We start from the raw sequence: 16,650 nt of genomic DNA on the forward strand, positions 1-16,650 counted from the left end.
GCTGCTACAATATTGGCCCAGAGCTCCTTCATCTCTTGTCTGGATCGTTGCAGTGGTCTGCTAAGTACCTTCCCTGATTCCACCCCTGCTCCCCTTAGCCAGAATTCTACCCAGCAGCCAGAGAGAGCATTTAAAAAAGTAATGTAGTTCATATCTTTCCGCTACCTCATTTGTGTCAAAGAAAAAGCCAGTCCTTAGAGTGGACCTTGTGGACCTCGTGGGCCACACGATCTGATTCTTATCTTGTCAGACCTCATATTTCTACCATCTTCCCCTGTTCTCTGTGCTCTAGCCATCCTGTCTGTGTGGCACAGGGCCTTTGCACTGCCGTTTCTTTTGCCTGGATCCTGGCTCACTCACAACTCCTTTAAGACTTGCTCCAGTATCATTTTCCCAATGAGATTATGACTGCCCCATTTAAAATTGCAACCTGTGACTCCCTCACCTAATCTTGATCTCTTTTTCATCACAATTTCTTTTCAAAATTTTCTAATATACTGTTATTCTGTTTATTGTTTACTATCACTCCCCAGTAGAATGTAAACTCCGTGAAGGCAGGAGGTCTTTCATTATTTTTTTCACTGATAAATCCCCAGCATCTAGATCAAGGCCTAATACCTAGTGGAAGGTCAATAAACTTTTCTAAAATGAGCAAATCCAAGTAGACAGCCATGAATGTTGAATTTTTAATGTGGAGGAGTGTCTTTCCACATGTCGCATGCCACCTTTGTTGTCAGAGGATGTCAGAGTTTTAGACACAGCCAGGTGAATAACATGAACTATGGTAGCTGTTGACTGAGAGTTTTCAACTAAATGGTGTAAGTTCTTGTCAAAGCTGTTAATTTAGCAATGTGAGCAGGCTTCACATGAGACAATTGGGACTCATTTACTGTTTTATTAAGTGTGTGACAGCACTGTCTATTTCAAGGTTACCTTGTCTGCCTCTTTGTCAGGAGCCATTATAAAACGTGGAAAAGTCAGAATTAAGTAGAGGAAAGAAGGGAACAGAGAAGTAGCTGAGTGAGAGCAATTCAGTCATGTGGTTTCCCATTTTGGAAAAGAGCAAAATGGGGCAATTAGATTTAGGGTAGTACAGTGAGAAACAGTGATGTGGCAGCTGACAGAAGAATTTTTCAATTGACTGTTCAGATATTGTGTTTCAGTGTTCACTGAGTGGTCAGGCTGTGCCAAAGGATAGAATATAACATAAGAGTGGCCAAGGGTAAAAGGCAGATAATTGCCACGGGAAGAAACCAGTGTCTGGTTCCAAGTTGCTAAGAAAGGTCAACAGGCACAGTAGGTTCAAGTGGTACAGCGTCTACTTATAGCAAGAGGAGAGAGTGTGCGCAAGATCCAGCTCCTTGCAATGCTTCCATCCCCAATGGCCCCTGATCCACAGTGTGACTACACCCACCCCACTTTGTGCTCCAGTGGAAGGACGCTGAACCCTCCCCCTGGGGTCTGAAATACAAAAAGCTGGGGTGTGCCTGAGGGCCATTGATGAACACACGTGCTTAAGCAGAACATAGGAATATACATGAAGCCTGGGACAGGGAAAGATATTCCCTCCCAAGGCAATAAACCCAGCACAGGCTGAGGGCTCTTTATCTCCCAGAAAAGAAATGTTCCAGGCCCAAGTCCTATTCTTATGTGGCCACGGGGATGGAGGGGTGTGACAGACTGTGCATGAGTACCTTTCCCAACATATTGGATAGATGTTGAGTTGTAGACTTACTGGGCTGGCAGTAGCAGCAAATTGCCCCCCAAGCAAGAAGTGGGGGAAGGTACTATGGTGTCCAGGGCTGTATGTACGCAACAGGTTCAGATTCATCACCCAGCCTCTGCTGGGAACCCTAACAAGCCAGAGGACTTCAGAGGGCAAGGTTAAAACCCATTGCTAGTAAAGAATATTGGGAGAGGATAAGAGATTGTTGACTTCGGAGTGGTGGGGAAACAGGCTCTGAACTATTAATTTAGAAATGAAGATTTAAAATTTCACTAAGACATTAAATCCGAGATCCTTGAAATATAAGACCTAATCTATGTTGAGGAAAAGTTTACTCATAAGAGATCTGTATTGCTCTGTATACGTTATTTTAAGTGTCCTGGCGAGTTTATAAGAACTTTTTACCTACTAATTGGTTGTCATGGAAACCTACATTGAAAGCTACCATCTTAGTCTACACTCGGCTTGAAGTGTATGTAAGTGGCAACATAAAGTCTTTAGGCAGAAAAACATCAAGATTCTTGATGCTTCTCATTTCAGGGCTCTAACATTCTTCTGTAAAAACAAGGCCAATGTGAAAGTATATTTTCCCTCACTGAGTACTCAAGCCTGCCGGACCAGTGCTTGGTAATCAGTACTCAGCCCTCGAGTTCAGCCGAGAAAGAGAAGAGGAAGCAGAGGCAGATGTTCTGAGGACGTGGTGACATGTGTAGCTATAGTTCCTGATGCTAGGATCTCCCACAGCTTCTTTCTGTGATTTGTGCAGAACTGGAAGGCTGTCACTTTTAATGACTTCTGTGCATGTATTCACTGGTCACTCTAAGCCTGCGATTGATTCCCCAGTTCTTATTATGCAAAGGAGGGCTGTAAAGGCAGTTCCCTGAACTTCAGGCAGTTGGGAAATTCTAGCCTTGGCTGTGGTCATTACAACTGTGAATGGATTTAGTGGAAGAATAGTGTCTGTTCCTGTCTTAGTCTGCTCAGGCTGCCATAACAAAAATACTGTAGACTGGGTGGCTTAAACGACAGAAATGTATTTTCTCATAGTTCTGGAGGCTAGAAGTCCAAGATCAAGGTTCCAGCCAGTTTGGGTTCTGGTGAGAGCTCTCTTCCTGGCCTGCAGAAGTCTACTTTCTTCTCATGTGGCCTTTCCTCTGAGCATACAGGAGGGAGAGACTCTAGTGTCTCTTCTTATAAGGTTACTAATCTTATTGGATCGAGGCCCCACCCCTGTGACTTCATTAGTTTCCTGTTAAAGGCCGTATTTTCAAATGCAATCACATTGGGGGTTAGAGCTTCAGAACTTCAACATATGAATGTTGGAGGGGGCACAATTCAGTCTCTAGCTATTCTCAATCTTTTTTTAATACCTATTATCCCTTTGAACTAAATACTACAGTTGTGTCTTTTTTAACAAGGGCCAATTTAGTAAAATAAAGAATAGAGTGGACGTTATCATCGTAAATATTTAGAATGACAGATGTCTCTAAATCAGAAGTTTCAGAATCACTTAAGTGTCATTCTCCTGTAAGTGGAGGGAAAGTTGTGATTTGCTCCTAGACTGTGTCTAAAGCTGTTTTATAATTATCTCCCAGACACACCCCTTCCTCACCCCTAGCCCCCCCATCCAGATTTCATCCTGGATCTTCTGAGAATCCTTGGGTCCACTTGAGAAACAGGAAACAGTTAGAAGTATGTGAAGATATTATCTTAGATGAAGAGTTAATGTGTAAATATAATTATGGGTACCTATTGTATCTTACATAATAGTTATGCATTTATAATAGTTTTAAATTTTTTATTACATTTTGAGTGCAAATTAAATAATATTTATAAAACATATCTCAAGAATAAAAAAAAAATACAAAAAACACCAGTATATATACTATCCAGCTTGAGACAAAGAGCGTTACCAATGTCTAAACACAATCCCATCCCTTTCCCTTGCCCACAGAAGGACTGCTGTTTTATGTTCGTGATTTCCTTGATCTTCTTTACAGTGTTCAATACCTTTATCGTAATCCTAACAATATGTTGTTTGGTTTTATATCATGGTGGGGGAAAGAGTAGTGGGTTTCTTTTTCCTTCATTTTTAACATTGTGATTGGGGAGAAAGAGAGGAGCAGGCTTGTAACAGATTCCCCTACTCAGGGGAACCCCAGGCTTTATCTCTGATCCCCCACATCCTACAAGACCGTGAAAACTGGAGCTCTCGTTCCTTAGGTCCGGTAAATGCCTTTCTGATAAAAGCTGGCTTCAGGATGCTGCTTACCTTTGGGGTTCTCTCCCACTTTTACTTGTTTTTGTTTTTGTGTGGTTTTTTTTTTTTTTTTTTTTTGGTGAGGAAGATCAGCCCTAAGCTAACATCCATGCCAATCCTCCTCTTTTTGTGCTGAGGAAGACTGGCCCTGAGCTAACATCCGTGCCCATCTTCCTCCACTTTATGTGGGACACCGCCATAGCATGACCTGACAAGTGGCCGGTCAGTGCGCGTGGGATCTGAACCGGGGTGGCCAGCAGTGGTGCGCGCCCACCCAACTGCTATGCCGCAGAGCCGGCCCTGTTTTTGTTTTTTAGTTGAAGTATAATTGACATACAATAGTATATTGGTTTGGGGTGTACAACTTCATGATTTGACATTTATATACATTGTGCAATGGTCACCCCAATAAGTCTAGTTACCCTCTGTCACCATACAAAGTTAATACAATATTATAGACTATAGTCCCCATGCTGTACGTTACATCCCTGTGACTTATTTATTTTATAACTGGAAGTTTGTGCCTCTTGATCCCCTTCAGCTGTTTCGCCCACCCCACAACCCTGCTCCCATCTGGTGACCACCAATCTATTGTGTGTCCACGAGTCTGGTTTTGTTTTGTTGGTTCATTTATTTTTTTAGATTTCACATGTAAGTGAAATTATACAGTATTTGTCTTTCTCTGTCTGCTTATTTCACTTAGCATAATGCCCCCAACATTCATCCATGTCGTTGCAAATGGCAAGGGTTTCTGACCTCTTATTATTCCTTACTGGCTTATGCATTCATCACTGCAGGTCAAAATATTTTGTTTTCATATTTTATCCACCATTTTTAGCTGTCTTGATCTCAAGTCTCTTTCAGGGACCTTGGCTATACTTCTGGAAATGGAAGACTGTATCCTAGTTTTTAGTTTTAAAACATTCACGTCATTTTTCTATGCTTTCCTTTCAATGTGCAGAGCTATAAGGTCCTGGAAGAAACTCATTTTGATTGTGTGCCAAATACTTTTTTCACTTAATTTTTTTGGCCTCTCTCTTTTCAAATGACTGCATAGTAATTTGACAAAATGTATGTAAACAGCTGATTACATTACTTGACTTGTTGGAGATTATTCTTCTCATTGGGTTGCACCTGGGCGTGAAGTACTATAAATACGTTTAAGAATTAAATTATAATTTGTTTAGAGTTTTTATGTGTTTACATGTGTGTATGTATTTTCTGATAGGCTGCTGCACTGAGTAATAATAAAGATTCCAGCCAGAATTTCTTGAGACTGTTTAATGGATGCGTTTACGGTGGCGTGGAAACTTTGGGGAAGGAGCTCTTTATGTACTTTGGGCCAAAAGCTTTACGGTAAGATAAACTTGTACGATATATCTTATCTCTCTTATGTTTAAAGATGTGTAGAAGGTTCTTCTTACAGTTTGCCGGTGTCACATTTAATCAAGTAGGAAGTACCCTGTTTTTAAGAGAGCTGTAATAAAAGAGGTTGAGAGTCTATCATGGAAAGCAACAAGCAGAAGAAGAATAAATTGTGATGTCATCGTCACTTGGAGAGCTGGTCAATTTATTTCTTTTAAAAAAAGTTGATAGGCTAGCAGCCCTTCCCAAGAGATATTAGAGCAGCACAGCTTGGTTTTGCTCTTCCCCAAACTCCCTACACTGCTATTCTTCCCTCATTGTCACCAAATGTTTATGGCATTTAGTGACACCAGTTTCTTTATATTTATGACAGCTCCTAGTTTGGTTTAAAGATATCTCTAGATTTTTATGTTTTTCTTCCTTCTTTCTCCGAAGCCTTATATGGAATTGGAAACTATTTATAAAATTCAGAAACTTTCCAAAGAAGTAACAGGCTCTCCATTCTTTCACGGTACTTACAGAAATTCACTGCTATTCTGTTGACAAAGAAGGATGCGCAATCTACTACCTTGGTTGACTTGATAAAAAAAAAATGTCAAGATAGGGGCCAGCCCGTTGGCGTAGTGGTTAAGTTCGCATGCGGCCCAGGGTTCGCAGGTTCTGATCCAGGGAGCGGATGTACGCACCACTTATCAAGCCCTGCTGTGGCGGGTGTCCTGCATATAAAGTACAAGAAGATGGGCACGGATGGTAGCCCAGGGCCAATCTTCCTCACCCAAAAAAAAAAAAAAATGGAGATGTATGTAATTACCAGAGCATGATCATCTATTTAATTTTTGCAGGAAAATGAAAAAGTCCTGTGGATTAATATGTCTATCAAATCCTTGTCTTCTCTGAGTTCAGCCTAAGCTATTGCAAACTGTAAAGATTGGGACTGCTTCCTTGAATCTCTTTTAACGTTACTTTAAAATATTGAACAGTTTCACCTTCTTAAAAGAAAAGTCCCATTACTGGACCCTCTGTATCTAACCGAAGGTGAATAATGGTCACAAAGAGATAATATGACTCTGTGATTGTTATATATTGCATCTTATCTACCGCGTGGTTAGAGTACTTCAGAGTTTATATAATGGCCTTTTCTTTGAGGTGTTCTCTCCATTGTCAGCAGCTGCCATCCTTGGGCAGCATTGTCACTTCATGGTTGTTCTTAGTCTGGAATTGATAACATCAGCATATGCCTACCGGCTCATAGAGTAATGATCTACTGCAGTGTGCATTATTGTTGTAGTAGATTGATGTGAGTGAAAGCTCTTTGCTTTGAACAGAGTAGGACACAGAGGAATCCATGTGAGAGAGTTGAACACATTGATATGTTATTGATTCTCTGGTGTTAGGTGCAGATTTATTTCTGTACAGTGAAAGGGAGGTTTTTATCAAGTTGTTCTCCACCAGACTGGTAAGGGGGGAATCATTTCTCAGTGCTGGGCTGTCAGTAAGTGTTCCATGAAGTTCTAAACAAGGGCAATCGCTTCTTGGAACTAAGTGTACTAGTGCCATCCCTGGAGAGTACGTATCTGTGAATATGAATGGGGAAAACTGCAGTGGCTTTCTTCCTTTCAATGTCCTACCGCCTTAACGACGATTTGATGTAACAATTCAAGGTCAAAGGCAGATCAGCTGTTTGAATATGAACCGAGCAACCTAAAATCAGCTGTATCCTCTTTCATAATTTAACATAAGTTTAAAAAAATGTACTTCCAGGGCTGGCCCAGTGGCGGCATAGTGGTTAAGTTCAGGAGCTCTGCTTCCGTGGCCCGGGGTTCGCAGGTTCAGATCCTGGGCGCGGACATACGCACCGCTTATCAAGCCATGCTGTGGCAGGAGTCCCATATAAAGTAGAGGAAGATGGGCATGGATGTTAGCACAGGGCCAATCTTCCTCAGCAAAAAGAGAAGGATTGTCAATTATGTTAGCTCAGGGCTAATCTTCCTCAACAACAACAAAAATGCACTTCCAACCTATGATTCTTAGGAGAATGGATGATTCTGTCAAAGAAAGGTGATCCCTGTGTGAGGCTACAGGTCTGTAAGCATGAGGTAGAAATATAGTCCTCATTTTTGACATCTGTTTTCTACCCACCAGGCTTCTCTGCATTTTAGAGACTATATAGCAGGAAACATGCTTAACAATCACTTACAGGTTTCCCTTAATATGCAGCTTTTCACAATTAAAACTGCCCATGGATTTTAGTGCATGTAATAGGGCAGGCCGTGGATCTTCCTGGGATTCACTTGTTACGGAAATTGAATATAGACATAGCCCCCCTGTAAGAGACTTTGCCATGTAAAAATCCACATTTCAGAAAGGTACAAATTGGATAGTGACTATTTCTATTACTGTTACTAAAAAATGTATTAAAGTGCTTGAGTGCTTGGAATAGTGCCATAGAATACTCAAAATTATTTGATAATATTTTAGGAGTGCATTTGTGGTGTTATGCGTGATTAATACCTGTATACTACTCCTGAACACTTTATGGAAGTTCTTCATCTATAACAAAAGAAAAATCATTTCTAATTTTTTTATTATGTATGTAACAAATACTCCTTAGAGCCACCTGAGAAATAATGAACAAACAAGAATAAATTTATGCACTCACAATCCCCTACTAAATATAATCTCTATTAACCATGGATGCACATATTGCCAGTACTGTGTGTGCACACATCTGTAAGGCTCTTCACCCAGACACACCCACCCTACGAGCTGCCATTTTCAGTCAATGGACATAGCTGTTACATCTTGGACTAACATTTAAAAGACATATTTTTTTAATGAATATCTCTTTCCAAAACACTTGCCTATATCCAATTTGTAGTTTATATGACTCCGTTTGCAATTATCATACATACTCAGAGACCAGAAACTGTATCTGGAATATTTTGGAGGCTTTGCCATTTTAGAGAAGCTTTCTATGTTATCGATTTTGTAATTTATTGGAGTTTAAGTGATATGGTCCTTTAAACAGATATGCAAGAGATCATGAGACAATTCTTTTTAGTTTGCTAGAAATTCTTTATGGAATCCATCATATGCTACTTATAAAAGGATTTTACAGCTTAGATGTGGTTTCAGTAATCTATCACATAACATGTTAGGAAAAGTTGGAGTGTGATAAAGATTCTGAACTCAGTTGTATACTTCAGAGTAGTAAATACCTACTGTTTGTCTGCCCAATGTGCCCACTTGTCTTTTGGGGACAGAATTCCTTCTGGAAACTGGTCATTTGGCTACAATAACCACCGAGTTCTTTTAATATTGTCTTACTTAACCTCTCTCGTACACAGCCGATTGGGTCAGCCTGAGTTCTTCAGTGGGATGTTCTCATCAAGAGCTGAGGAGGGTTGGGCCCCCTGTCACATAGGGAGGCTGGGACTGTGAGGCCTTAGAACTTGTAGGTGGCCATGTCACGTGGCTTGTCAGGAAAGACAGTGTGAGGCGATGGAAAATAAAACCAGCCTACAGAGAGAGAGAATCCCAGAGGCATTTCAGTCCCTTATACCATCCGTTTCTGAGATCCAGCTGTTGCTGCCTTTCCTACATTTGATATTCAACCCTTCCTAAGATTCCAGGAGCTACTAAATATTCCTTTGCCTAAAGCTTTTTGAGTTGGGTCCCTGTCACTTGCAATTTAAGAATACTGGCTGTTAAAGTAATCTACAGGCAGAAAGTTAGACATTTTTGGTTTTTGAAATGGTAAATTTTATTTTCTGTTTCAATTGGCATATGCTTTCCTGGGTAACTGGAGAAAATATGGAAATCTTTACCTCATTTATTTACTTTCCCTTCTGCACCTGACAGCCTGCAGAACCAGTAGCTCTGCTGCTGTCCTTTTCTTGTTTCTTTACATAACACACATCATTTTATTGCAATTTTTTTCCTTATTTTAAAAATAATATATGAACCAGTTGTAAAACATGAAGATAATTCCAGAAAGTCTAAAGGAACAAGTAAATGCCATCTGTAATTACTACTACCAGAAAAAAAGCACCTTTAACAATTTTTGTAAATACCATAGATAAAATATAAATTGTATGTATGCCGTATATTCATATATACTTTATATTATATATGCATGAATTATAATATGATATTGCATATTATAATTTTTATATAAATGGGAATTTTAACTTATATTTGGCTTTCTTACATAATACGCATATTGCATTGGTCAATGTCAAAATATACATGTACATTATTGTTTTTAATGTGTGCAGAGCAATTCCACTATATGGATGTTTCATCGTTTTTTTATCAACCACCTACTGATTAGCATTTTCCCCCATTTTTCACTCTATAAATAACTCTGCAGTTAACATCCTTGAGCGCTTATCTTTTCCTGTTTTGATGTTTTCTTAGGATAAATTCCTAGATGTGGATTTGCTGGATCTTGGTTGCTGGTGCTTTTTTATATCCATTTTGAAGTCATGTAGAAAATCTATTATGCATGGAAAGCAAAGCCATCTGCAGCTGGCTGCACAATAGACAATGACCCGTGCATGGCCTGCCTTGACTCTGATTATGTAGCATTTACCCAACCTCTATCCAAGGTTATAAAATCCCGGACACCTGTTAACATAAAATCCACGTGTAGCACTATCATACCTGTGGAAGGTTGGGGACCTCATCACAGCAGAGTCACCTGGCATGGTTTTCTCAATTAATCATTTTAATTTTAATTTTTAACTTGATTTTAAATCACCTGCCTCATAGTTCCAACACCTGGGACATCTTTGGGTCTGGCTCTGTTGACTGCTTTCTCTCTTGACATTGGGTATTTTGTGTGTGTGTGTCTTTCTTATTTTTTTGTGTGTCATATTTTTTTTTTTTGATCGCAGATATTATGTTTAGAAGAACAAAAGAGACTGAGCTAAATAGTATTTAAGTCTGGAAATAGTAATGCCTCTTCTATCAGGTCACTGGTGTGAGGGATTGAACGAGTCCAGTTAGTAGTGGAGCGTGGTTTGAGTTTTGCTGGGTTGTAGCACCTTCAGTGCACCAGTGACTGCAAACACTCCAGCTGCTCCTCTGCTTCACGCCTCGAGCGTGGCCTGGCATGGCTGCGGCTGGTTTCTCGACGTTTCTGCTCCAGGCTCAGCTTTCGGCAGACCTTCCACATTTGTGTCACAAGAGAGGCTCTCCGCACTCTGCCCACCATACCCCGTGGTAGATTGCTGTACTGCTGTTGCCTGTTACTCTCAGGAAAATGGAGGTTCTTGTTTCTTCTGGACCAGCCTTAATCTTAGGCAGGCCCTATGCACGTGGACCTCAGAGCTGCATTTTTCTCAGGGCTACTGTCCGTCTCCTCCCCAGGGCAGCCAAACTCTTCCTTCGATATGCGGGTGGTCTCAGGTCAGAGAGCGTTTCCTTCCTCTCTCCCAGTGGGAACAGATGTCTCCTCGTATCACTGCAGTATTCTTTGCCAGAGCTGATTCCCTGCCTCACCCCTAGGGCCAGGTGGCTGATGCCTCTGCTCATCCTTAACAGCAGTGCACTTGGCCTGGGCCTGGTGGCAAAGGGTTTCCTGCTCTCCCCAGTGGCAGACTGCTGTGCACAAGACTCACTGTGCAGGCAGGAGGTTTCCTGTTACTCCTTCAGGGACAGATGGCTTTTTATTTGTGCCTCTCCCTCAGCTACAGCAGCTTAAGGCTTTTTAAGACTTTTGCTGCATATGAGAGAAGTGTTCGAGAAGCTAACAGTTTCATGCAGACATGAAAGGTGTCATGCCTCCAAAGGTGGCTCCTTCAGGTCCCCTGCCCTGACTCACATGTTTCCATGTGCAACTAACTAATAGACGCCGTGGAAAAGAGCTTACAAGTGAGTGCCTACTCTCCTCGTGTCTGGGGCTCCAGGAACTCTAAACTGCCGTACCAACCACACTCAGTATTTAAAATTTGTCGAATATTATAGCTGTTTTCTCTTACCCATTTTTATGGTAGCCTTCTCTTCCGCCCATGCTCTGCCACAGGTGGAACAATTTGTGTGTGTGTCTTTCCACGGAGGGGCTTGTCACTCTTTGGAATTTAGCTCACCTGGTGTCCTGCAGCCTCATGTCTCTGATGGGCTCAAGAAAATTTGTGATTTTGTAAATAATGTGAGTTTTTTCCTCCTTGTTAGGGTGGGAGTTATATGCACTTTTAGCTTTTATATCCTAAGTAGAAGCAGAACTTCCTTTTTCCTTTTTAATATGATTAAGACAATATCTTTTATAATCTCTTTCTTTGAATTTCTAGCATCAGTTTTACAATCATTATATTCAACTATTTTAGACTCTTTAGTATCCTTAGGACAATTTTGACCACTTGATTATTTTCATAAGCAATCGCCTTCTTAGCAAGGTGTAGTTGTCATTAACAAGGACCTGTGACAGCATCATCGTTTATTTGCTATTTAAGCTTGCTTAAGGATGTTCAGATTATTCTGACAGCCTAGAAGAATGTGGCTGTTTAAAATAGTATCAGGTCTTATCTATTAATTTGTTTTAGGAAGTTCTTTCTAACTTGAGGAATTTTCTTAATATTGCTTCAGTTTTTAGTTTGGACATAATTTTTATTTTAGAACTTTGGTTGCAAGTGACAGAAGCTCATACAAGTTCAATAATTATTTATTGTTATAAGAATATGGGATGTCTTGTGATCCCTGAAGATACTGCAGTTGGGCTTCGGGGGAACTGGAAGCAAAGACTAAAAGCTATGAGGACGCTGCACTTCTTAATTCTGCTTCTTGCTGAAACTGCTATAGTCTTCCTCTCTGTAGGCAGGCCTCTCTTGGCTTCTCTGGTGCCCACATTGGGAAACATTGCCATAGACAGCTCCCATATTAGATTTCCCAATACTAACAAGAAACTGATCTCTCTGTGTCCCAAATCCATAAATTCATCAGGAGAACTCTGATGAATCCAGCTTGGATACTGATGGATCCAGCTTGACTCAGGGGTCCATTCCTGAATCAACTGTGTCAAAGCCACGTGATCTGGGAAGGGACCGAGACCACTCCAGACTGGACCTAAAGCCACCTGTTGGCAGGCAGAGTCATATTTTGCAGAGTGAATGATCTCAGATAACCAGTTGGATTGGGGGTGGAGGGAACTTGAGAGGATCAAGAGATAGAATCAAGGATCTAACAAAATTTTCCTAAACTAGGTTGATTATAACGAGGAATCTTGAAAAGCAAATCTAACTCTTGAATATAAGTATAATATGGGCCCATGTCCTGGTCCATAAAAGATCAGTATGGCGATTGTTATAACATACAGGTGTTTACTGAGCCTTAAAAATGTACATGATACTCATATATTTCTCTTAGTTGAAGATAAAAGTTACTTAATAAACACAAAATTTGTTGGCTTATTGGGGCTCAGTTGTCATAACATTTTGCTATTTAGTAAAAATAAAATAAATAAAAATAAAATTAAAAGTGGTTATTTTTATGTACATTTTCCCCTAAATTAAATAGACTTTTAAGACCAAAAAATAGGCATACTTATTTGATTCAGGGTTCTTATTGGGGCTACTCCTCCATTTGAATTGGGTCTTAACCTTTGAGATTTTTTTATGGGGATGCAGTTTCATTATAGGAAGTGATTTAGAATCTGCTTTATGAGCCATGCAGCTGAAAAGATTTCAGATATGATGGCTTCTGGGCATGACAGTTGTACACCTTTCACTGGGGTTGGACCTCCATAAGCTAAATTATGGAGTACTTACAGGCACACATTTTTCCTGTCAAGAACTATGGGGCATGTAAAATGCATTTATGATTGATAGTAGGGCACACAGAGTTTAAAACCCACATTTTTAAAGTTAGACTGGTTAACCTTGTACAATACTATAACATGGTGCTCTGGAATTAGAAGCACAGAGCGGTAACATTTGCTGCCAAAAGAGCCATATTTATTAACTCAGCAAAGCTATAAGGAGATGGATTTGAAAGGCAGAACACAGTATTTCATCTTGAGAATCATTTTTGATCTTCGTCATCAGAGGTCTCACGAAACCACTTTTTTTTTTTCTTTTTTTTTACTGGACGTACTAATCAATCCTATAAAAACTGAAAGGTTATGAATTTTTCATCACTGCATTGTGGCTTTCAAGTTAACCGTAAATATTTATAAATTTCCCTTCCCAATACGTATAAAGGTAGAAGAAAACTAAAAGAATTGAAGAGAATAGCATTTTGACTTGTTCTCTTTTCTTTTGATACATAAGATTTTGCAAAAAGTTGTTTTATTGTGTATCCCAAAGCAGCGGGGAATAAAAGAGTAAATGTCTTAAACTGTAGATATCGTTTTGGAATAAGTAAACATTTCCAATCCATTGTGGCTAGAAATAAGGAATTTGAATGTTAGTGGCTTTGTAGAACTTATAAAAACACAAAGTATAGGCAATTTAAATTTAGCCTTTTCTCATCCAAAGCCTTGGAATCTGAGAAAAAGCTGAGAGATGCTAGACTGTTCTGTGAATAAAAGATACTTCGTCTGACAAGAAAAGGAAAACAGCAGGATGTTTTCTTGGGCTTATTGTCAGGGCCTTATTATTTCTCTAGGAATTTATTTTATTTGTGAGTTGAAAACTGATTGTCATATCTTCTCGTTTTATAAGGATACAAAGCCATAACAGAAAAATATATAATATTAGCTACCATTTTTTGCCCTTTAAAAGTGCCTATCCTGACTAACATTCGTTTGCATATAATCCAGGAAGTGAAGTGAAGGAATAAAAATTTGATACATGATATACTTTCTCAAAATGGGTTTGATTTTGCTTCAGGATTCATTTTGGAATGAAAGGCTCCATCATGATTAATCCACCTGAGTGTAAAAATAAAGGTGGAGTTCCTCCTGTTTTTGAAGTGCAGCTCACCAAAGATCTGATTTGTTTCTTTGACTCATCGGTGGAACTCAGGTAAAAAATAAAATCAAGGTACTTCAGCTGCAAAACTGCAGAGTTGGACCTGGAGTGTTGTTTGGGTTGTCACATGTGGAAATAAATAATAAATAAATAAAATTTTTTAAAGTGGTTTCTAATTGATAAAACTTCATTTTAAAAGAACCTTCAAATAATATAGTTTGTTAGGGTGTTCATCGTTTGGCTATATAACACTTATAGTCTGATTAACATAAAGTGTTTATATTTATAGGAAAGCTTGTGTTAAATGACACTTTGGGAAATTTTAACCAGACTCAGGATTAATGTGTTTTGTATTCCTTTCTACAGAAACTCAACAGAAAGCCAACAGAGAATAAGAATGATGGAAGAATTAGATGTATGTTCACCTAAATTTAGTTTCTCAAGAGCAGAAAGTGAAGTTAAAAAGCAGAAAGGACGGATGCTGTGTGATGTGTTAATGGATCAGAGAGTGTTGCCCGGAGTGGGGAACATCATCAAAAATGAAGCTCTCTTTGACGGCGGTCTCCACCCGACTGTTAAAGTAGGTCGTGGGTATTTTAAAAATTATTTCCATATTTTTAAATACTGTTATAGGACCAACGTGGGACACTTAAATCTGCATTGCAGTAACACACTCTCCCCAAACAGACCTCAGGAGTCTTTGCTCATGTCAACCTCTCAATGAGACCAACCCTGAGCACCCTATTTGAAATTGCTGTCTGCGTCCCCTCCTTCCACCTCATACTCCCGATCTTCCATAACTTGCTTTGCTTTTTATTTTCTCCGTACCATTGATCACTTTCTAATATTTACTTGTTATATTTATTGTTTAAAATCTGTCTCCTCCTGCTAGAATGCGATCTCTTATGAGCACGGCATCTGTTTTGGTCATTGCTGTAGCAGAGCATCTAGAATACAGTGTCTGGCCCATCGTCGGCTTCAAAGAAATATTTGTTGAATGTATGAGTGACCTATGCTCACAACTTCCTTTTTGTATCTGGCATATTAAATTCTCCCTCTACACACACTCATATATTCCTATTTATAGGTATTAGTGACATTAAGAAATGCTGTTTCAGTGGAATGATAAAAATGGAAGTTAGGTAGTGGGGACTAAGGAATAACTGATTAGTGAGGAAATGGAAACAAAGTTTAGAGTACTTGGTAAAAGAGCTTAGATTGGAGCGAAGGGAAAATATTCGGCCCTGGAGGGAGGTGTCAGGACAAGTTTTGTTGTTTGTTCTTGTTCTTCAACTGGAGAGACATGAACTTATTTATGTTGGGGAAAAAAAAGTTGTGGAGAGGGAGAGGTGAAAACTGTGGTAAAGAGAATGGTGATTAATAGGACAAAGTCGTGAGAAGGTCAGAGAGATTAGAACCAAACCCAGGTAGAAGGATGTATATATATTTTAGTTTCCAGGGAAGAAATCTACATTGGGGCTTTTATCTAGACCCAAATAGTCTCTATTAACTAAATTGTTTTTTACCTGAATCCAAAATTTTTTATTTTGTATAATTATTTCCTGGATAGTTTTTGTAAAATCCAAATCAGTAGGAAATAAGTTTTAAAAGAAACCAGTTAATGATAGTTCTAGATTAGGATCTGCTTTTTGACACTTGGAATAAGCTAGTCAAATTTCTGTAATATAGAAATAATGAAACAGAATTTTAACAAGAATGAGCCTTTTAAAATCACCTAAATCTCTATGGGACGTGTTTTTGAAAAAAAGAACCCTGAGTATTGTTATTATCTATGATAAACTGAGAATTTGCTTTTTATCTGTACATCCAGCCAGCCATTCATCTAGTCAAAGATCATTGCCCATAGTGTCTGGGGATTTAAAAATAATGACATTTCTGAAGTTTAGCCATTAGGCCCCTAAAAGCACATGCACAATTGTTGAAAAAGCACAGTTTAACATTTCAACGTGTGACTGAATATAATATATAAGATGTGGTAAGAAATAAATGAATTTTAGAAGTGCATATGCTTTAAACTTTAAATAAATAATTGACAAAAATTGGTAATACTTTCAGAATGGTTATTTTATTAAGTGATTTTAGATTTTATGAACACTGATAAATTAGTTTCTATTGTCTACAGATATATATATACAACAAAGGTAAGTCATCAGACAGAATTTCTTCTGCAATTACCATTGAAACCACATGTGCCAAATGATAACTCGGCAAGGGTAACACTGAGATTTATGCCAGGCTGTGTCACAGAACAATTCTTCAGTAAGGTCTGTTTCTGAGTTCTTCCATATGTTAACAAGTACTTTGATATTGATTCATGTATATAAATTCATATTTTTAAAGTGTGATAGTGACCTTGAGATGGTCATCTA

The 16,650-nt window shown here is 39.1% G+C and overlaps 1 protein-coding gene across 2 annotated transcripts in view; it reads left to right on the plus strand.

Moving 5' to 3' along the window:
* NEIL3 (nei like DNA glycosylase 3) overlaps positions 1-16,650 on the plus strand; it is a 48,517-nt gene that overhangs the window by 9,517 nt on the left and 22,350 nt on the right. Inside the window, exons 2-4 of one of the 2 annotated variants that reach the window (XM_058524934.1) lie at positions 5,215-5,342; positions 14,180-14,314; positions 14,627-14,840. In XM_058524934.1, the coding sequence (XP_058380917.1) occupies positions 5,215-5,342; positions 14,180-14,314; positions 14,627-14,840 (477 nt within the window). The remainder of the gene's footprint in view (positions 1-5,214; positions 5,343-14,179; positions 14,315-14,626; positions 14,841-16,650) is intronic. The other variant, XM_058524935.1, reaches the window with a different exon arrangement.

The sequence above is a fragment of the Diceros bicornis genome, chromosome 29 (assembly GCF_020826845.1).
Source record: "Diceros bicornis minor isolate mBicDic1 chromosome 29, mDicBic1.mat.cur, whole genome shotgun sequence".
NCBI lineage: Eukaryota > Metazoa > Chordata > Mammalia > Perissodactyla > Rhinocerotidae > Diceros > Diceros bicornis.